We start from the raw sequence: 23215 nt of genomic DNA on the forward strand, positions 1-23215 counted from the left end.
GCTGTGGATGAATACATATTCTAAGCAATAGGTGAGTGAAAACCTCAGAGAGCTTTAGAGTCAAACAAATTGGGGTTGACTTCTGGCTCTTCTATTTATCAGCTCTAAGATCTTGGACAAATTACTTGCCTCCTAACAATCCCAGTGTCATCCGTAAAATGGCATCGATAATGACTAATTCACAGGATTCTCATGGGGACTGAACAACCTAATGTTTGTAAAGTGCCTATGGGCACCGTGTCTGGCCCAATGTTAGTGCCAACCAACAGCAGATATTATTTTTAAGTGTTTCTCTCTCCCATTTAAACGTCATGGCATTTCTGGGAAATGCCCGAATTTCTTCTTAAGCACCGAGTACAGACTAACTGAATATAGACTAACTGTGGTGCAAAAGAGTACTGCAACAGTGAAGGTTATAGAGAAGGTCAAGCCTGTGGGTTCTTCTCACCAGGGCCTCCCTTCTCTTCTCCCTGGTGTCCCTCTACTTATTGATGATGGTGTAGGTGTTTCTTGCCATTCTCTGCCCACTTTCAGAATTTTGGGGGTCCTGTCTTTACCCCTATATGGGTAATTTTTCCTCTCTGGTTTAGCTTTGTTTATTTATTTATGGCTGTGCCGGCTCTTAGTTGTGGCAGGTGTGTTCCTTAGTTGCGGCTCGCCGGCTCCTTAGTTGTGGCATGCGAACTCTTAGCTGTGGCAGGCATGTGGGATCTAGTTCCCTGACCAGGGATCAAACCCAGGTCCCCTGCATTGGGAGCGTGGAGTCTAAACCACTGCGCCACCAGCGAAGTCCCTGGTTTAGTTTTGGTATGCAATGATTTAATTTAGCTTTGATAATCAATATGATGCTTTTTTGCAGGGGAGGGGGAGGGAGGAGTATTTTTTTTATGCTTGGCAGTTCTTGAATTTTTTTTCCCAATACTCTAACAACAATAACAATCCTAGAGCCCCCGGTGAATCAGATACATGAGCTCAGCCACAGTGAAGGTGGGCTGGGACAGCTTTATACACAAAATGAATCCACGTGAAGCGGCAGTCCAGACTCGCAGCTCCTCTGGCAGGGTGGGTTGCTGGACATCACAGAACCAAAAGCCTGAGAGGGTGCTGGGTAGAAATCAGCCTAAAAACAGAGGGCTTGGCCCACACTGCTATGATTATACAGTGTTGCCAAAATTACACACAGGCATGTATAGCAGTTTTATTCGTAATTTCCAAACCTTGGAAGCAATCAAGATATCCTTTAGTAGAGGAATGGATAAGTAAACTGTGGTACATCCAAACAACGGAATATTATTCAGCACTAAAAAGAAATGGGCAATCAAGTCACGAAAAGACATGGGGGAACTTTAAATGCAAATTACTATGTGAACGAAGCCCATCTGAAAAGGCTACATACTGTACAATTACAAATAGACATTTTAGAAAATGCAAAGCTATGGAGACAGTAAAAAGACCAGTGGTTGTCAGGGGTCGGGGGTGGGTGGGAGGGATGAATAGGTGGAGCACAGTAAAATTTTAGGGCAGTGAAAATACTACAATGATGGATACTTGTCATTGTCCAAACCCGTAAAATGTACAACACCAAGAATGGACCATAATGTAAACTATGGACTTCGGGTGATTAGGATGTGTCAGTATAGGTTCATCTACTGTAACAAGTGTACCACTCTGGTCAGGGATGTTATAGTGGGAGAGGCTATGTATCTGTGGGGAAATCTCTCTGCTGTGCTGTCAATTTTGCTGTGAACCTAAAACTGCTCTTAAAAGAAATAGTCTTAAAAAATAGCCAAAACTTCAGGTCAAATAAGTTGTCAACTGACTTGTAACCTCAGCAAAATTTTTTAGAACAGTAAATTTTGTTGTTCATTGTCATTTGGCTCTAACATCCTATATCAAGGAGGTGGCATAACCACAGAGAGAAAAATGATTTCAAATACCTTTAAAACACAGAGCATTGACCACACATGAGTAGTGGAATACATTCTAAGGACAAAACAAGCCACAAAGAAACACTGAATTTCATTCAGTCAACTTGTTAGCTGGCATCCTTATTTTGAATATATATACATACATATATAATATATACAGTAGAATAAAGCAAATAAGAAATTATGTCAATAAGAATATGACATTCTATGTATATTATAATAAGGCTTTCAGTGAAAGATAAGTATAAAATCAAAGAAGTAAAAATCCTGTAATCACAAATTTGAATTGGAAATATTAGTATGAAAGAACGACCTACATTTCTCTTTCTAAAAAAATCAGTATTGTCCAGCTTTTTTGAAAAGTCTCAGACAAGGTAACAGTCCAGTAGCAGCGAGTACCTTCACTGACAAGACTCTGGTCTCTAACTTCCCACTAGAAGGAATCAGGGGTCCTTAGAGTAATGGCTGATTCCAGGTTTGGGACATGAAATATATGGGACAAGTCTGGAACCTCTTGGGCCAGAAAGCAAGGAAGCTGTGCAAAGTGGCTCTTCAGGTGTTTTGCCATTTTTTAGTCTTGACTTTTAGGTTGTGTTATATATAATCTGGATAAGATTCCTTTGTCAGATATAGGCACTGTAAATACTTCTCCCAGTGTGTGGCTTGCCTATACATTTTTAAAGGTTATGCTTTGATGAGCTGAAATTTTATATTTTGATTAAATCCAGTTGATCACTTTGTTAAAAAACTGTTAATGTTTTTTGTGCCCAGTCCAAAAAGTATTGCCTACCTCAAGATATTCTCTTTTGTTTTCTTCAGGGTTGTATGAATCATAGACCCAAAGGTAAAAGCTAGAACCATAAAGCTTCCAGAAGAAAATGTAGTGGAAAATGAATAAACAAGCCACAGACTAGAGAAAAATATTCACAGTATGTATATCTGAAAAAAAGGTCACACCCAGAACACATATAATGCATCCCTACAAATAAACAATAAAAATAAAACAACACAATGTTTAAAAACGGGCAAAAGAAGATATGCAAATTATCCAGAGGCACAAGAGATATTCAACATCATCAGCTATCAGGGAAATGTAAATGGAAACCACACCGAGGTACCACTTTAAACCTACTGGATTCATTAAAATAAATACTGACAATACCAAATACTGGCAAAGATGTGGACACCTGGACCTCTCATACAATGGTGGTGTGAGGGGAAAATGGTACAAACACTTTAGACACTTGTTTGACCATTTCTTAAAAAGTGAAACATACATCTTCACTACATTCTAGCTATTAAATTCTTATGTACTTACCCAATAAAATCTAAACATATGTCCAAAAAAGACTTTAACATGTATGTTCATAACAGTCCTAAATTGGAAAGAACCCAACTATCCTTCAGCAAAAAACTGAATATACAAATGATCATATTTTCACACAATGGAGTACTTCTCAGAGATAAAAACAACATGGAGGAATCTCAAAAACATTAATTAGTTAAAAGATAAGAGTATATAAGGTTTGATTCCATTTATGGGAAGTTCTAGAACAGACACAACTAACCTATGGTGATAAAGATCAGAAAATGGTTGCCTGGAGCACGTGGTGTAGGGGAGTAGAGAGAAAAGATAGGAAAGTGGCAACAAGGGACTTTCTCAGGCAAAGGAAATGTTCAATATCATGTTTGGGGAGGTGATTATTGGGATGTGTGTAACTGTGAAACCCATTAGACTGAAGACTGAAAATCTGCATTTTACTGTATTAAATAAGACTTTAATAAAAACACATACAGAATGGGCAAAAAATGAATAATGACTGCAATGGATTTAGAAACATAAAAAATATATATATATATATTTTAACATCTTTATTAGAGTATAATTGCTTTACAATGGTGTGTTAGTTTCTGCTTTATAACAAAGTGAATCAGTTATACATATACATATGTTCCCATATCTCTTCCCTCTTGCATCTCCCTCCCTCCCACCCTCCCTATCCCACCCCTCTAGGTGGTCACACGGCACCGAACTGATCTCCCTGTGCTATGCGGCTGCTTCCTACTAGCCATCTATTTTACGTTTGGTAGTGTGTATATGTTCATGCCACTCTCTCGCTTTGTCACAGCTTACCCTTCCCCCTCCCCATATCGTCAAGTCCATTCTCCAATATATTTTAAAAAAATAACACTACTGGCGGGGGCTTCCCTGGTGGCGCAGTGGTTGAGAATCTGCCTGCTAATGCAGGGGACACGGGTTCGAGCCCTGGTCTGGGAAGGTCCCACAGGCCGCAGAGCAACTAGGCCCGTGAGCCACAACTACTGAGCCTGCGCGTCTGGAGTCTGTGCTCCGCAACGAGAGGCCGCGATAGTGAGAGGCCCGCGCACCGCGATGAAGAGTGGCCCCTGCTTGCCACAACTAGAGAAAGCCCTCGCACAGAAATGAAGACCCACCACAGCAATAAATAAATAAATAAATAAATAAATAAGCCAAGCATTTGAAGCCCTTTAAAAAAAATAATAAATAACACTATTGGAAAAGAGCCTATTGGTCACCTTTGGAGGTTGCTATGGCACCAAGTCAATATTCTAAAACTGTTTAAATAAAAGGAAAGAATCAAGCATTTATCCAGCCTTTCCTGTTTCAACTATATTTCAGAGTATCCAAATAGTTGATGAGGTTAAGTTCATTTTTAGTAAAATTATGGCTTAGAGGCACAGGATGAATGTAAAATTTAAAAATCACCATTTCGTAAGCCCTAATGAAACAATGGATTTGGGCAATGATCATTAGTGGCTGCTAAAACCATTAGGTGAAAGGTTGAGTGGGGAATTTCATAATGGATAAATCAGTCTGAAAACACATGGACCTACTGTTGAATCTTAACATCACTAAAATCCAGACAACCAGATGGTATGCATCTCCTAATGTGATGTGATAGGAAATTTACAGCATCACCTACGGCATCACCTAAAGTGTTCTTGTGGGAAAGAAGGAAGGGCTAGAAAGAAGGAAACTGAGTCTAATCAACCTTCTAGATCTAATACGGCTTAGAGAAAATGGAGATTAGAGGAACACGTTGAAGACATTAAGTGGAATCAATCTGTCAAGTCCAGATTGTGCAAAATTTTACAAGACAGATGGTTTGGCGTCTTCAGTAAATGAATGACGTGAGAATAATAAAGGTGAGGGGAAATGTTTAGATTAAAAGATACTTAAGAGGAATCTGGGTGGGGAGGGATAAATTAGGAGTATGGGATTAACAGACACACACCACTATATATTATAGACAAACACCAAGGATTTACTGTATAGCACAGGGAACTCTATTCAATATCTTATAATAACCTATAATGGAAAAGAACCTGAAAATATATATAACTGAATCACTTTGCTATACACATGAAACAAACACAATATTGTAAATCAACTATACTTCAATTAAAAATTTAAAAAACTGAAAAGAGGCATATCAACCAAATGCAATTTGTAGACCTTGTTTGGAAAGGTCTACAAATCGCATTTGTTGTTGTTTTTGTTGCTGAGAAAATCTCACAGAATTTTGAGAAATATTTTTGAGAAACATGAACTGGTAATGGATTTTACTATGTGTAAATTTATTTTGAGCCTATGCTTTAAAAAAGTCTTTATATATTAGAAATGCACTCTAGAGTTTTTACAGGCAGAATGTTATGATGTCTAGGGATTTGCTTTTTAAAAGCTGAGAGGCGGCAACTGAAAAACACACAGCAAAATGTTGCTATTTGTTGAAGCTGAATGATTTGTAGATTTGGATTCATTAGACTGTTCTATTTTTGTGTATGTTTCAACTTTTCCATAATAAAATGTTGAATAAAGATAAAAGAAATTAACATAAAATGTAATGACAATTCTTCATTCTCCAATTTGTTTTGAGGGAAAAGAAAAGTAACAAGAGGCAGTATCATCTAAACCCTTCATCCACTCGGGGTGGAATTCCCAGCCGGTACAAAATTATCATTAAAGATTTTAGAAACTCTATGGAAACCATTTTATTCTACAAACTGACATCATGTTGCTGGCCATCCCTGGGAAAGTCTCTTGAGGAAGGCTTGTTTGGGGGGCGGGGTGTGTATATGAATTTGTGTGTTTTTTCAGCTTTAGAGATAAGTCAGCCTAAACCCTGAGCCCCACTGTCCAGTGGACCCCAGAGTGGCATGGTGAACACCCCATACTTCTCCTGGAACCTCGTCCCAATTCCTACTCTTGGTTGGGACCCCGTCCTACGCCTGTGTTCCCTCAACATCTCACTGCCAGGTCACAGAGGACTGTTACTCCTCAAACTCAATGTTTCTAAAATGGAACTTCTCGAATTCCCACCTACAGACCTTCTTCTCTGCCAGTGTTCTCTAAGTGAATCCAGCCAGTTGCTCAGAAACCTGGGAGCTACCCCACACTCCCCTCTCATTCATTCCTCATGTTCAATCATCCACCAGCTCCTGTTCATCATGTCTCCTGAATGGTGCCCAGATCCATCCCTTCCTCTCCATGCCTGCTCTGGGTATGTATACACACTCTTCTCAAATCCACTCTCTCTTGGTTTTTCTCTTATTCTGGGTCCCTTCTTCTCAGTTTCCTTTCCAGCCACTCCTTCCACACCTTAAATGTTGCTTTTTTTCTGGACTTCTGTCTTATCCCCTCTTCTCACTTCTCTATGCAACCTGTTGCCTCTGGCAACTTCAAATATGATCTAGGTACCAAAGATGCTCAAGTTTATCTCAAGCTTTGTCCTCAACCCTTAGCTTAATCTCCACACAACCAACTGCCTACTGGATGAACTGGACAGTGTCAGGAACTCCAGACTCACCACATCTCAAACAGAAAGCATCATCTTCTGCCTTCTCCCAGACATCCTCCATCTCAGAGAACAGCACCAGCAACTCCCAATTGTTCAAGCTAGTAACTTGAGAGTCAGCCTTGACCCCCGCTTCCCTTCATCCCCTCTGTACACTCAATCCTCAGATCCTGTCTGTTCTGCCTTCTGAATTTGTCCATTTCTCTCCCACTGCCCCAACCATAGTCCAGGCTCTCTCACTGCCCCTCCTCTGAGTCCATCCAGCTTTATCATCCATTCTCCACATGGCAGTCATAATGATCCTCTTATTAAAAAAAAAAAAATTCTGATAACCTCGCTCCCCTTAAATGCCTCCAGAGGATCTGGGTTATGGGTGAAACATGGGACTATGTATAGATACACATACACACACAGATATATGTCTCTTATATCGCATATGTCTTTTTTTTTCTTTCAAAATGTCCACAGTGGTCCTTAAGAGAAAGCCAAATTCTTGTTTACAAGTCTTGCATAATCTAATGCCACTAGATTGCTGCCACTACATCTAACATATTTCCCTCTCCCTTTACCTGCTCCAGCCACCTGGAATGCCTCACAGTTCCCAGAATATATTTCCTTCTCAGAATTCCAAACGTTTGCACGTGCTTTTCTCTCTGCCTGAAATACCCTTTTTCTTTTTAAGACCAGTCTGTTGAGGCATGATTGACATTAAAAAGCTGTACATATTTAACGTATACGACTTGATGAGTTTGGAGATAAGTATACCCCTGGGAAACCATCACCACAACCTATGCTATAAACATACGTATCACTTCCAAACGTTTCCTCCTCCACTCTTTACTTATTATTACCGTGCACCTTAAGCTTACACAGTGATGTATGTCAATTATATCTCAATAGATAAACAAGCAAACAAACCTTTTTTGAAAAGAACACAACATACGATCTACCGTCTTAGCAACATTTTAAGTATGCAATGCATTGTTAACTATAAGTACTATGCTGTCTAACAGATCTCTACAACTTAATCATCTCATACAACCAAAACTGCCTGGAATATTCTTTTACTCTTACACTCCACTTCCACACTTTCTTGGCCTATCTAAATTCAACATATTTTTCAAGTCTTCAACATCGTTCCCTTAGGGAGGCACTTCCCAACTCCTTAGAGTAGCATATATTCCCGTTATCTTCTCCTCTGTTCTCCCCTTCTCCTATCTTTTCACACTCATCCCATTAAATGAATGGTTTTTCTGCCTGACTATAAATTTCATGGAGATAGAGACCATGTCTGTCTACTGTGGTCTCCCTAGCGAAAGTGTCTGCTAGAGCAGAGAAGGCTCCCCGTTATATCCAAAAGCAGTCATCTGAACTGTTGGCCACCTGAAATATATGCATCCAGATTAAAGACCAGTCAGTGAAATCCCAAAGCCTATTCTATCTACACAAGACCAGGGACTTTCGCTCTGAATTTTATCACAGGTATACTCTAACCCTGCACTATGAAGACCTTCCCATAGCCAGAGATGACCAACGCCAATAGGGAAGGAAGAACCAAAGACTCATAAAAATCTAAGGATTAGGAAAACGAGACAGAACTGATGGTTTGGTCACCTCCACGAGTGACCATTATCCAAATCACAACATCCAATAGATAGAGTAGACTTAAGCCCAAGAGTTCCAAATGGAAGACAAAGGGCACAAGAGGCTTCCGGACATTGGGGATTTTGATGTCAAGGGTCTGATAGAGGGCAGGGAGGATCCTCCATGGTTAAAATGGATGCTGGATGATGAGTCCCAAAGCCCATGGACAGAGCAGTGGCTGGGGTGGGGATCAGAGCATCAGTCAACAGCACTTGTCAGAGCTGTTTCATGTTTCTACTTGGGCTGAGTTATCCATCTTCACTCTCAGACATCAGTACTCCTGATTCTTGAAATTTCAGAGTCAGACCAGGACTGTATATGCCATCAGCCCCCCTGATTATGAGGCCTTTGGACTCACACTGAATTATACCACCAGCTTGTCAGAGATAAGACACAAGATCGGGAGCAAAAAAAAAAAAAAAAAAAGAAAAAGAAAAAGAAAAGAACAAGAGATGGGGCAAAGAGTGGGAGAGGGAGATTCCATGTTCATCTGGAGCCCTGGGACCACCCCAGACAGCCCATAATTTCTAAGCCCTTTGAAGGAGTCAGTCCTTCAAATGCTGGACTCAACAATATTTTCAACAACAATGTACACACATAGAAATTCTGCCTTTTATTCAGTTCTTGAGATTCATGGTGAGCTAAGACCTTTTCTGGTGGCTTGAGGATCTGACAGCATCTTTCTACTGCCTTCCTTTCAGAATAGCTGCCAGACAGGATTCAGTAGTGGTGTATGTCATGCTCTTATATGAGAGCTCAGAATAAGACAGTGCATTTTCTTCCCAAAGCAGATGGATATATTGGAGAAACCTGAAGCCATCTGATTTTATACCACTTAAAAGTAATCTATCTGCTCTTTTCTCCTCGGAGAATTTTTTTTCCTCTTACCATTTAGACATGTTACTATAACATGCCTCGTTAATAGTTTCTGATTAATGTTACTCAGAACAAGATGAAACCTTTCAATTTCTGATCTCATTTATTTTTCTCAGCCCTGAAAAGCTTTTTTTCCCTCCACTGTATCGAATGTTTTGGTCACAGGCAAGCTTGCCTTTCATCCAAACAATAGCCCTAGAGTAAACCCTACTGTTTTTTTTCCCTGAACCACAATGAGACTTTCTATTCTTCCTATTCTTTAATTACTGAGGGTGGAATTAAAAAGTAATGAAAAATGTTAGAGAATAATTAGATCACAGATGGACCTATTTCTTAGTCAAAGAAATTACAAAGATGTGGTCTCATATTAAAATTTCCCCACTTAACTAAAGCATAGAATTTTATGTCATTTCTTATAGGTTATTATAGGTTAATTTATATAATATATGTGTGTACACTTTATATAATTATATATGTGTATATATGTGTACATATATTACATAAGCTCTGATTTTTTTCAAGCAGCAGGGATGGCTTTCTTAATAATGTATTTTTCAAGGTGGGCCTTGAAGCATGTGGACCCTCACCCGGGCTCGTTTCTGAGAATAGATACGTATTTGCCAGGAAGCCAGCTAAGGTCGGGTGTAGACCAGGGGCTCTCAAACTTGGATGTGTAACAGAATCATCTGGAAGGCTTATTAAAACACAGGTTGCTGGATGCCACCCCAGAGAGTCAGTAAGTGTAGGATGGGGCCCGAGAACCTGCATTTGTAACAAGGGTCAGGTGACGTGGATGCACTGGTCATGGACCACACCTTAAGAACACAGACTGCTGTGTAGACGGTGGCTACGTGGACCCTGGACCGAGGCCTTGGCCCTTAGGGTACCAACAGCAGTCAATTCCTGCTTTGAGAATCAGCAGAAAACCAAGGCTTCTGTGGAGAGTCAGCTCGTAGGTCATGGGATGACATGGTCTATGGGAAGTAAGAGGCATAAACATTCCCAAATGTCCAGCGTGGATGCCAGACGTGCCCGGGATAAGAGGCAAGTGATTGCATGAGGGTGGGATCCGAGCCCCATCCATCGGATGCTTTCATAAAGATGCGTGGAGAACAGCCAGGCACGGAGCTACCCCAGAGAAGACAAGTCAGAGAGCAGGCTCTGGGCCCCATCGCTCCAGCCTGCCATATGGAGATGCAGAGCGGAACTCACGGGCCCTCAGCTCATGGCACAGGGGCTGTGCTCTACTAGGCTGTGCTGCTGCAGGGCCAAGACTGACAAGCCCCTCCCCTCCTGCAGGGATCGGGTAGCCACGAAGGACTGTCACTGTCATCAACATGGAGCCTGGTAGAGCCTGGCACCCAGACCTTTGCTTTGCAAGCATGGGGAGACCAACATCCTAGCAAGCCTTAGCAGTGGGTTCCACTGTCACCACCTCTGTTCTCCCCAGAGCGCAGCCTGCCATGGCAATCAAATCTGGGGGACCCTCCTGTCCCTATAACCCCTCCACCTGTGCCCCTGCCTCCACAGGGATAGTGCTCCTTCCCTCATCTTGTTCTTCCCTCTGTTGGTGACGTCTTACCCTCCACTGGGTTCTTTCTCACAGCATATAGAGACATTCAAATCTCCCTTAATAAAAGTATTAAATTATTAAAATTAATAATTTACAAAATTATTATAAATTTTAATAATTGTATACATATTATATGCAAATATACATATAATTTTATAAACTATCATAAAATTTATAAAAAATTTTAAAAGCTTAACCATCTCAATGCAAGGCTGCCTTCAGCTCCTTCCTTTCACAAATAAGTACCTGGACAAGTTATCACCTCCCATTTCACCATCGGGCTTGTCTCCATGATGTCACTGCTTCTATGCATGTTGGGTCCTAATAGGCATTCAGTCATCAATCTAACAGATACCTATTGAGCCATGTGTTAAGCATGGTTCTACATGCTTGGGATGCAAAGGTGAGCACCACAAAGATCTGTGCCCCATAAAGCTTGCAATCTAGCTAGTAAAGGTAGAGAAATACAATACGCATAATAAATAAGTCAATTCCCTGGCATGCTAGAAGCGGATGAGAGCTAAGGAAAAGAGCAGCATGAGAAGGGATGAGGAAATGGGAGCAGGAATGAGGAAACTGAAGTTACAGGCCAAGTTCAACATGCTGGGCCCAAGTCTTTTCCTTCAATTAAATTTCAAATGGGTAAATGCCAAGTATGTTAGCTATGATAACATATTCATGGGCTTTTTAATTGCTCGGCTTTCAAAGAAATCTTATGCAAATTCCACTTAGGAAAGAAACCAGCCTGGAACTGAAAACACAGGAAGAGTCTACAGTCTCCAAAAGGGAGTGATTTTAGGATCCAGGGAAGGTCTCCACCATCCTCTTTGCTTCTGCAGCCTGGACGTTCATTACATCATGAGGATGTGAAGCCTTCCATTCCACGAAGGGGGCTCAGGTGTAGAGGAGGGGGCAATGCAGTGCCTTAAAGGTCCTGAGCAGTTAGGGATAAAGAGTGAAATCTGACACAGAGAGCAGGCTTTGACTGGAGTACTTGTACTGGGTACTGGGTACTTGCCTGGGTAGAACAAGAAGGAGATTCCAGCAGCGGAAGGAGGAAGAAATTCAATAAACTTAAACCTTACAGTTGTGTCCTGAGTCATTTCCAACAAGCCTACTTCCCAGGGGCTCAGGAATGCACAAGCTCAGGACAGGGAGCAGTGGGGACACAGAGACCCCAGCTGGGCATCATCCCCCAGGACCCCCTTCTTTGCAGTATGGAGGAGGACGTACCAGTTAAGTGGTTACCGGGTGTCCCCCATCCACACCCCTCGTTCGGGTTCATTTATCTTAACTCTAAAGTGAAGAGGTTGGAATGCATCAATTTGTCCAACATTTTTGTTTATGGTGAACTCCATCTTTCAAACAGAATCTTAAGCAATACCCAGTGTCTAAAATATCTAGCAGTGGAGCTGATCTGAACGGGGGGCCAGCAAGAGGCCCATTCTGCATCTTCTTCCTCTTCCCCCTCCCATCATCCTCCTTAGAAGCGTTTCTGAGAAATGGGAGAGCCCCACAGAACATGGTCCTTCTCTCCTCTGGCATCTTATGATTCTATGATGTACATGAATTGTCAAAATAGGAGCATGTAAATTCTAATTTAAGGAGATGATTTAATTTTAAGAAAAATTTAAGGAGAGAGTAAAACTGGATGGGAGTGGGAACCAAATTCTCTAGCTAATGTCCAGATTGGGTCGCCCAGGCATGGACAAATTGTTCAACCTTTCGAGGGGGGAAGCCCAGGTCTCCCCCCGTCTGAGGAGGGGTGACAACCCTGCTGGAACATCTTTAGGAACAGAAGTGGGGTGAACGATTCTGTCATTTACCAGCTAAAGAAGCTTCAAATACGCATCAAAAATGACCAGGCAGTTCTGCTCACAAACACAAACAGACTAAGAGGAAAGGATGCCGTGTCACAAACCTTGATTCCAAGTTCGATATTTTCTCCTCCATACACATCCATCCCAGGGTCCAGAAGACCAATTTCACCAAAGAACTTCCTGTTGACCACAAACGAGCAGCCAATCATGGCTGGTGTTCTGCGGGAGGGAGAAAGAAGCAACAGTCATGTGATACATACACGCGGATATTACTCAGCCACGAGAAAAGGAAATCCTGTCATTTGCAACAACACAGATGGACCTTGAGGGCGTTATGCTGAGTGCAACAAGTCAGAGAAAGACAAATACTGTAGAACTCCCTTATATGTGGAATCTAAAACAGTCAAACTCATAAAAACAGAGAGTAGACCGGTGCTTACCAGAGGCTGGGGGATGGAGGAACTGGGGAGATGTTGGTCAAAGGGTCTAAAGTTGCAGTTAGAAGATAAACAAGTTCTGGGGATCTAATGCACAGCACTGTGATTTTCGTTAAGAATACTGGACTTGGGGCTTCCCTGGTGGTGCCGTGGTTGGGAGTCCGCCTGCCCATGCAGGGGACACAGGTTTGACCCCTGGTCCCGGAGGATCGCACATGCCACGGAGCGGCTGGGTCTGTGCACCACAACTGCTGGGCCTGCGTTCTGGAGCCCACGAGCCACAGCTACTGAAGCCCGTGCGCCTGGAGCCCGTGCTCCGCAATGGGAGAGGCCACCGCAGTGACAGGCCTGCGCACTGCAATGAAGAGTAGTCCCCGCTCGTCTCAACTAGAGAAAGCCTGCACGCAGCAACGAAGACCCAACGCAGCCAAAAATAAATAAATTAATAAATAAATGTATTAAAAAAAGTAAAAAGAATACTGGACTTCCCTGGTGGTCCAGTGGGTAAGACTCTGCACTCCCAATGCAGGGGGCCTGGGTTTGGGGAACTAGATCCCACATACATGCCACAACTAAGAGCCTCCACGCCGCAACTAAAAGATCCTCTGTGCCACAACTATGATCCCATGCAGCCTAAATAAATAAAATATTTTTTTAAAAACTGTATTTATATACTTCAAAGTTACCAAGAGAGGAGATCTTAAATATTCTCATCACAAAAAGAAACAATAATTACGTGAGCTGTTAGGGGCATTAGCTAATGCTATGGTGTTTATCTTATTGCAATACAGAGATCAAATCAACATGCTGTATACTTTAAACTTATACAGTGTTATGTGTCAATTGTATCTCACTTGAAGGAGGGGGAGGAGAAGAAGCCGCCTCTAAGGCATTTTACTGGTGCCGTAGGGGGTAAAGAAACACACGACATAACTTCCTGCGTTCAAGCAACTAAATTATTATTATTACTATGATTATCGCAGCCATTTATCGAGTAATTACTACATCTCAAGCATAAATGCAAAGCACATTTCACGCACTCTCTCACTTAAAAACATCCATGGTCATGTGAAGGAGGTAGGACCTCTCCAGCTGAAGCCCGCGGAGAGCTCGCGACCTGGCATGAATCACAGAGTAGAGGTCAGGACCCAGCCAACCGCAAAGCCCTTCATTTTAGCCTTTCTGCTTCACTGCACTCTTCAGAAATGGCTTCGTGAAGGAGCTGGCAAACCCCCAGGCTGCCAAACGCCAGAAATGCTGTTCAGATGCTTTCCTGGGCGAAACAGACGTCTCATACGGGAGGCCCCATGAAACTCCACTGGGGCCGCCGGGAAGCTCATCGGTGAGATGCTCCTGAGCTGAACTGTAGACCTCAGTGTTAGATCCTTGTCTGCTCCTCCAGATCTTGAGCTTGACTTTGACCTTAATGTCCAGATTTTTGACGCCTCTCAGTGCCCACGTGGTGCGGCAGCAATGGGACTCACTGGAAAGGTGAGTGTTCAGAGTTGAACGGACCTAGTTTGATGAACATGGGTGCTGCCGTGGGAAAGTGTACTTGTGTGAAGTTAATGGACCCTCCTGGATCCCAGTTAAGTCTCTGTGGAGGATCGCTATGAAAAGATATGCAATGGGCTCAGTGCAGAGAGCAGGGGCTCAATAAATAATGCTTCTCTGCCCTCCACGTTTCTCCAGGAAGCTCACACCAATCACACCTATGGACACAGGACACGGCCCTCTACTGGGGCAGCTGTACCAGTTACACCAGGACAGCAACTGCTTCACCGTCAGTCATTTCCTGCAGCCTTTGGTCCCTCTGAGAAGCAGCTGACCCCTTGCTTGCAAAAGCACTACGTGAGCCCAACTCTCATCTCAGTTAGCTGAACCAGGAGTGAGCACAGATCCCAAACGGGGTCGATCAGATTATGTTTTTCCCGAAACTTGGGATCGAGACAGTGCTGGGAGCTAGAACTAGATGGTCTCATCCATCTGTAGGGCTCAGGCTGCCATCTGGGGGCAGCTCTGGTGGTCCCTGTACAAGGTAGGCTGAGCAGAGGGAGGCAGATGCACTGTGGAGGTGTGAGACCATGGGATGGGGGGCGGCCTGGTGTCTTCGGCTGCCCATCTGCTGACAGGCCTGGCTCCGCTCTCTGCCCCTGGGTCATGTGCGAGCCCCCTGGGTCTTTGCGATCTGTCCTCCTTTTATTTATTTATATTTTATTTATTTTTGGCTGCGTTGGGTCTTCATTGCTGCATGCGGGCCTTCTCTAGTTGCGGCGAGCAGGGACTACCCTTCGTTGCGGTGCGCGGGCTTCTCATTGTGGTGGTTTCTCTTGTTGCGGAGCACGGGCTCCAGGTGTGCGGGCTTCAGTGGTTGTGGCACAGCGGGCTCAGCAGTTGTGGCTCACGGGCTCCAGAGCGTAGGCTCAGTAGTTGTGGCGCATGGGCCCAGTTGCTCTGCGGCATGTGGGACCCTTCTGGACCAGGCCTTGAACCCGTGTCCCCTGCACTGGTAGGCAGATTCCCAACCATTGTGCCACCAGGGAAGCCCGATCTGTCCTCCTTGACTTAACCCGTGTGTATTAGACAGGTTTCTGTTCTTTGCAACTGAATGGTGCTGATGAGACGTGCTATCTCCCCCACCCTCTACTTATGATCTGGGGGAGGGTGGATGTTTTATCACACAGCCAGAAGAGGCAAACTTCAGGGAAGATTCACTCTGGGAGAGTTACAAGCCAGGGTCACTCGAGTGATGGAGAAATGCCAGTGACATGTGTGCTTGGAGATGGGACATGTGGTCCTGGGAGGGGGGGAGTCTGCAGAGAAGGGGGAACGGGAGCCAGTGCTGGCGTCACCTCAGTTTTCTAGAGAGCCATTGCTGAGCACATCAAGGAATTCTGAGAAGTTAGAACAGTCTCTCCAACCCCTAAACTCAAGGTCTGAAAATTCCCAATGTTAACACGCATGCGTAATTAAGATCCTGCTCTAAGACGCTGTGCTTTCTAACCCCTCGAGGGCAAGCAGGGCAGTTAGAATCACAGGGCACAGCAGTCAACAAACACTCTCGAAGGGGTGGCTCTGGGCACAGCCCCATGGCTGAAAAGCATGTTTCTCTGAGATTGGTTCAGGATCCACCTACACCAGCATCACCCAGAGGGCTCCTTAGAAAATGCAGATTCCTGGGTGCAGCCCAGACCGTGGAACCAGACTTACAGAGACGGGACTTAGGAATTTGTGTTTGTACCAGCAGAACCAGCCTATGGAGCCATCTCCCTCTTGAACTGCCAGGTCTCCAAGAGCAGAGAAGTTATCCGCCTAATTTCTCATTATATTCCCAGGAGTGAGTGTCTTGCTGACACAGAGCTACATACTGTTGAATGAATCAATGAGTGTAACAGATCTGGCGACCGCCCCTGGTGGGGAAGGGCCCCGTGATGCCCCAGGGACAAACTAGCTGACCTGAACTAGAAGCCAAGGGCAGCAGGACAGTGTGTGGTCGCTAGGGGAGGGAGGGAGGGATGAACAAAGAAGGAGGGAAGGAGAGGGAGAGAAGGAGGAGGGAGGGGAGGAAGAGAAAGGGGAGGAGGAAGAGGAAGAGTAGGAGGGAAGGATTCAAAGCACAGGACTCTCACTGTCAAGGACACAGGCCACTTCTTCCTTCCCGATACCTCTCAGATCGCCCTTTAGGAAACATCTTTTGCCATCACGCAGCCTGATCTTTTCATATAACTGGCTTTATCTGGATGATATTGTTTGGTTGCGGTGGCAAGGAGAGATGGATTCACAGGATGAGTCACCCTGGGTCCTCTACCTGCTGCTCACAGCTCTATTCAGCATATTCCAGCAGGTCCCACAGCAGAAGCCCTAGGATTCCCCACGACAGGATGGAGAGGTCCCCTAGTGCCTCCTCATTAAAGTTAGGCCACAGCAACCACCCAGCTGTCACGAGGCCCCACAAAGAGGTCACAGACAAGCAGGCTGCTGTCTGCATCCTGGCGGGCTGTCAGAACCCAAAGATGAAGGGCAGGAGGCTGGCCCTCATGCAACGAAGATGTGGAAGGAGCCTGTGATCATTACTGCTGTTGGTGGCATGTGGAAAGGTCCCCTAAAGGCCACGGTCAAACACCTGCCACCATGTCAAGAGGGTGCCTGGGCGCTGGTACACATCTTGGGACTCTAATGAGGCCAAGCTTGACAGGGATGGTGCAGAGGAGGGGCTGGAAGCAGCCTGGGAGACCAGCCCCGAGGAGACGGCTTCCCTGCTAAGCCAAGAACCCAGTCCTGCAAACAGCAGGGCTCCGAGGCTGCCCCACTGTGCTGGGAGCGGGGCAAGGTTCAAGCAGGTGACTGACGTATGTATCACTCACTGGTCGATGTGGAGACTAAATAATTAAAAGGTGTATCCTCACCCATGGTGAGCTCAGTGGATGACTGCTCTGAATTCTGGATTGATGATGGACAGCTGTCCTCACTGCTCGGGAGAAGCAGGTCTCCAACAGAAAGCCTCCACCTGGCCCTATCTGGGACCCACTGCCCTGGTGGCATGGTTAGCCAGACCCGTCCTTACAGGCAGAACCAAGAGCCCACCGGGGCCCCACTTCCCCTCCAAGGTTTCATCCTCACCTGCCCATCAAACCACAGTGGATGGCACTTCGGGGTCATGAGCTCCTGGAGCGTGAACGTACAGCCTCGATCTTCAAACTCCACTGCAATTACCACCATCAGCACAAACATTTCAGTTCGAAATCATTCAAAAAGGATAATCATATTAAGGGATCTGCCAAAGTCTAATAGCTCCATTACGGAGGAGAAGAACGGAAATTAAAAATAATCGCTTTTATTGTTGCTGTTCCAGAGAATATATGCAACATACACGACGGTTCCAGCTGAGAGAGAGAGGAGAAAGGGAGGGAGAGACAGGGGAGGACAGGATGGCAGGCCCAGGAATTTCCACCCAGATATACAGAGCTTTGTCAATGTCACTGCTTCCTCTCCTCATTGGTGACAAAGGGCCCACCTGTGTTCTAGATGTGTCCACCCTCAAAACCCTTCACTGGCTCCCTACTCTCTCCTGAGTTAAGTAAAGTTCTTCCTTAGTGTGCCTGCCCATGGCTTGACCACACTGGGCAATTCATTGTTTGGGAAACGTGTCCCAACTTATGCCTGGACGTCCTTCTCCAGAAATGTCCTCCACAAGACCACCTCCGTCTGCCCGAATCCTACCCATCCCTCAAAACATATTTATCTTTTTTGTTGCAAAAAACAAAGATATATGTCTTACAGAAAATATACCTTGACAACAATAAGAAAACAACAAGCTCATCTGTGCTCTCTGGCCGTAAGCTCTCAACTCTGTCATCCAGCCCCTATCATTCCAGTTCACCTCCTCAAGTTCACTGGATCCACCCCACTGGGACCTGCAGTCCACTGGCACTGCCACCTTGACAGTGGAACCCCTCCTCTTGTGTTTTTCCCACCCCCCCAAGCTCAAAGCCATGGTTGCTTATTGTAAGAGTGCCCTGGCTTCCCCACTCCCACTTTGCTTTGTTGGCAGAACCCTGATGCTGATAAGTACAACTCTCCACAAGCTGATTTGGCTTTAAATTCAGGGCTGTGTGTGTCCAGTGGGTCCTCAGTGGTGTCCTACAGTCCTGCTCCAGGGCCCGAGCCACTCCAGCCTGACTCTCCTAGGAGACTCTGCCCCAGCTTCTCCTTCCTCCGCAAACCTCCCACACGACCTCCTCCCTCTCAAGCAGCCACGTTCCTTCCCACTTCCCTAAGAAAGCAGCAAACAAAAGCGAATGTCCCCACCTCCCTCGTCCACCCACTTAGCAGCCCCCGTCACCCGCCTGCCTCCCTTTTGCTGTAATTGAACTGTCCATGCTCTTAGCTGAGGCCAACCTCTGCACCCATCCTCTCTTGCTGCTCAAGGATCTCACTTCAGCCATCCCCCCTCCCCTAAATACACCTGTATGAAATATCTATTCTTATTTTCTGTATTCTTGATGCTTTGGCACTTGGGGCCTTGTTGACTGGGGAGAGACTGCCCCTCCCAGGACTCGCCAATTCTTAGAGACAGCAAAAAACCAGCTGGAGAGGATGCTTCTCCTATGCAAACTAACCAGCCCAGAGCCCACACTCCCAGTCACCTCCTCTACCTGGTCTTTACACTCCAGGAAGCAATAGTCCTCTACCCTGATCATCCCAGGGCCAGGAACCAGATAACTGGAGACAGTCCCCTACACCCCAAAATGTTCCAACTAGCTGATCCTAAGCCAGATCAGCTGCTTACGTTGCCTCGCCCATTTCTTCAGGAAGAAACCACAGTAAAGACTTGGGCTCTTGCCTTCTCCTCACTTCTTCTCCTCCTAACTGCCCCAGATGCTTCCCCAGATGGCCCTGTGTGGCATGGCAGGCCTCCTTCTCTTGGAAACTGTGGGTAACAAACTATCTTTTTAATGGCAATAATCTGTTGTCCTCGCCATATCTGAACTTAAAAACCCTGAGTACATGTTAGAACAACACTGTACAGTATCATCTTCCATCCTGGGCGGGCTCATTCCTAGCAGCTCACAGTCTACAATTCCCCTCTTGACCCACTTCCCTTACAGCTGCCTCTCCTCATTTTTTGCTCCCCCTTACAGCAAAGCCCCTTTAAAGAGCTGTGTAGGGGCTTCCCTGGTGGCACAGTGGTTAAGAATCCGCCTGCCGATGCAGGGGACACAGGTTTGAGCCCTGGTTCGGGACGATCCCACAGGTCGCGGAGCAACTAAGCCCATGTGCCACAACTACTGAACCCGCGCTCTAGAGCTCACAAGCCACAACTACTGAGTCCACGCACCGCAACTACTGAGCCCGTGCGCCACAACTACTGAGCCCACATGACACAACTACTGAAGCCCACGCACCTAGAGCCCATGCTCCGTAACAAGAGAAGCCACAGCAATGAGAAGCCCGTGCACCGCAGCGAAGAGTAGCCCCTGCTCTCGGCAACTAGAGAAAGCCTGCACACAGCAACGAAGACCCAATGCAGCCAAAAATCAATCAATAAATAAAATTAAAGAGCTGTGTACATCTAATGTCTCCAATTTTCTCTGCAGTTCTCTTCTAAGCCACTCAACCAGGCTCTCACCCTCACCGCTCCACGGCAAGTGCATTTGTCAAGGTCAGAGACAACTCATCCTAAATCCATTGGCCAATTCTCAGTCCTCGTCATATCTGCCCTCCTAGCTGCATCTGATACAGCAGATCATTCCCTTTCCCTGGAAGCAGGCTCTCCATGCCCGGCTGTCTTCCTGGACGCCCCTTTCAACCTTCCTTCTTGACTCTTCCTTTGCTTTCTGATGTTCAGGGTAGAAGGACTCCAGGGCAGAGCCCTTGGATCTTTTTTCTGCTCCATCTGCATTCATTCCTTGGTGATCATGTTTGCTTTCTTGGCTTTCAATAGCATTTATATTCCAGTAGCTTCCAAATTTACACTCCAGTCTGAATGTTTCCTCTGAACTGCAGACTGGTGCATCCAGTTGCCTACTCAATGGCTCATTATATCTAAGGGATCCCTCAGACACAGTTGGAAAGGAATCGTTAACCTTCCTTCCACTCAAACCCGTCCCACCTATCTTTTCTATCTTAGGTAATGTCAACTCCATTCTTCCAAATGTTGGGGTAAAAACCTTGGTGTCGGCTTTGGCGCCAACTGGTCAGAAATTCTTATGGCTCTACCTTCAAAATACATCTGGGATCTGAGGACCTCTCACCATCTTCACTGCCACCATGTAATCTGAACCATCATCATCATATTGCCTGGATTACCACCAGGGCTGCCAACTGGCTTTCACCCTGCTCTCTTGCAGCCAACTCTCAATGATCTATTGAAACATAAGTCAGATCAGACTATGCGTCTACTGGAAACCCTCCAATGATTCCCCATTTCCTTCAGAGTAAAAGTCAGGGTCTCACAACAGCCTCCAAGGCTCCATCTGGATAGTCTGTGTTTCTGAGTTTCTTCTTGCCCTCTCTGCTCCAGCTACATTCCTAGGTATACGCTCAAAAATAACTGAAAAGGGGTATTCCAACAACTTGTACATGCATGTTCACAGTAGCATCTTTCACAGTAGCCAAAAGGCTGAGCCCAAATGTCCATCAATGGATGCATGGATAAACAAAATGTATATGGTCCACCTGTACAATGGATTACGGTTCTGAGACATGCTGTAACATGGATGAACCTTGAAAACATCATGTTAAGTAACAGAAGAAAGAAGGTCATATATTATATGATTCCCTTTACGTGAAACGTCTAGAACAGGGAAATCCATGGAGATAGAAAGCAGATTGGTGGTTGCCAGGGGCAGGGGGGCGGGTATAGTAGGGAGTGACTGTTTAATGGGTACAGGGTTCCCATTTGGATGAAAATATTCTGGAAGTAAATAGTGGCGATGGTTGCAAAATATTATGAATGTACTAAATGCCACTGAGTTATACATGTAAAACGGTAAATTGTATATGTATTTTACCACAATAAAAAAATGTGGAACTGGTGATAATAATCCTCAGGCTTCCTTTGATTGTCACATTACATTATAAATGGGAACCCAAATTTTCCAGTTGCCGTTAAACAGAGGGCAGGAGACTGCAGGGGTGGTTCTATCTCCATCCTTACCTTCTATTCATGGAGACAGATTTTCTAGCACTCTGGAGATACCATCCCAAGATGCTTCCAGTTTTAGCCCAAACACCATATTTTCACAATCTGGGATAAATGGCCCAAGCACCAAGATGCTCACTCTAGGATGGGTGGGGACACCCGGCCCCAGGGCTCAGGAAAAGCACATTAATCTAAACGTCCTGCTGGGTGGTCGCCCAACCATCTGTGACTCAGTCTCCTCATCAGTAAACTGGGCATGAGACTCTGCCCTGGAGACCTAATAGGATTGTGGTTAGAATCTGATGAGGTGATGAAAACACACGGTCTCCGTGCAGGACAATGTACTCAACACGTGTGAGGTGTCATCAAGAACTTTAAAGAAAAGCAGGGCTTCCCTGGTGGCGCAGTGGTTGAGAGTCCGCCTGCCGATGCAGGGGACACGGGTTCGTGCCCTGGTCTGGGAAGATCCCACATGCCGTGGAGCGGCTGGGCCCAGGCTGCTGGGCCTGCACGTCTGGAGCCTGTGCGCCGCAACAGTGAGAGGCCCGTGTAACGCAAAAAAACAAACAAAAAAAGAACTTTAAAGAAAAGCAGAGGGACGGGGAACTGAGGGGGAGGGGAACAGAGGGGAGAAGCTGGTGAGGGAGTATCCTGGCAAATGGTGTCACTCCAGGAAATATTTTGGGTCTAGAACGAGACAGGCAGCGAAGGAAGCCTGAGTTCTAGGAGGAAAGAGAAATAAGGAAGTCTAGTACACAACATGGTATAAAGGTATGAAGTCTGAGGTCGGTATCAGGGGTGGGTGTATGAAAACACCCCAGGGAAGAGAGTGGGGCAGTCATAGTGGCCCAAGAGAAATGCCTGTCCAACTTGCAGTGACGGGTGAAGGATGCTTAGCCCCGCAGATGGCCCAGCCCGTGCAAAGCTCACCTCCTCTCAGCCCTGAGGTCAGGGTCAGTCTGTGCCTCTGCCTGTGAGGTCCAGGAGAAAATGTTTAGATCCCACCTCCTTGCTGCTCCTGGCACTTGTTCAACCCAATGCCTTATCCGCACTGCACAGAAGGGCTCTGAGTAGGGGTCAAGTGTGGCTGCTCATTTGTGCACTTGTTCATCTGGTCAACAAGCATTACCAGGCAATGGAGGATGCCTTTGTTAGACTATGTACCAAGCACTTGAGGAGATAAAAACACACTAAGAGATCGTCCTAGTGGGGAAGTAAAGCAAGCACTATTTCTTGGTGTTCCTCAGTAAAAATGGTTTCTGGTTGAAGCTATGGAGTTATAGCTATGTATCTATGTATCTATATGCGTCCGCAAGGCTGTTGGAGTGGAAAGAGCAGACTCCAGGGGTGCAGGAGAAAGAAGGAGCTAGAAACGGAGATGGTGGATCTGTGGCGTGTGGACACGGTGATGAGCTGTCTTCAGAACAAAGCCCCCACCGGGAAGGGTCTTACCTCCTC

The 23215-nt window shown here is 45.4% G+C and overlaps 1 protein-coding gene across 1 annotated transcript in view; it reads right to left on the bottom strand.

Annotated features, from left to right (window-relative positions):
* Positions 1-23215, bottom strand: part of GALNT17 (polypeptide N-acetylgalactosaminyltransferase 17) — a gene marked incomplete at both ends in the record, with an annotated part of 450019 nt that overhangs the window by 83283 nt on the left and 343521 nt on the right. The window contains one exon of the mRNA XM_079719632.1: positions 12778-12895. Coding sequence (XP_079575758.1) covers positions 12778-12895 — 118 coding nt within the window. The remainder of the gene's footprint in view (positions 1-12777; positions 12896-23215) is intronic.

Source organism: Hyperoodon ampullatus (genome assembly GCF_949752795.1).
Source record: "Hyperoodon ampullatus genome assembly, chromosome: 14".
NCBI classification, from domain to species: Eukaryota; Metazoa; Chordata; class Mammalia; order Artiodactyla; family Ziphiidae; genus Hyperoodon; species Hyperoodon ampullatus.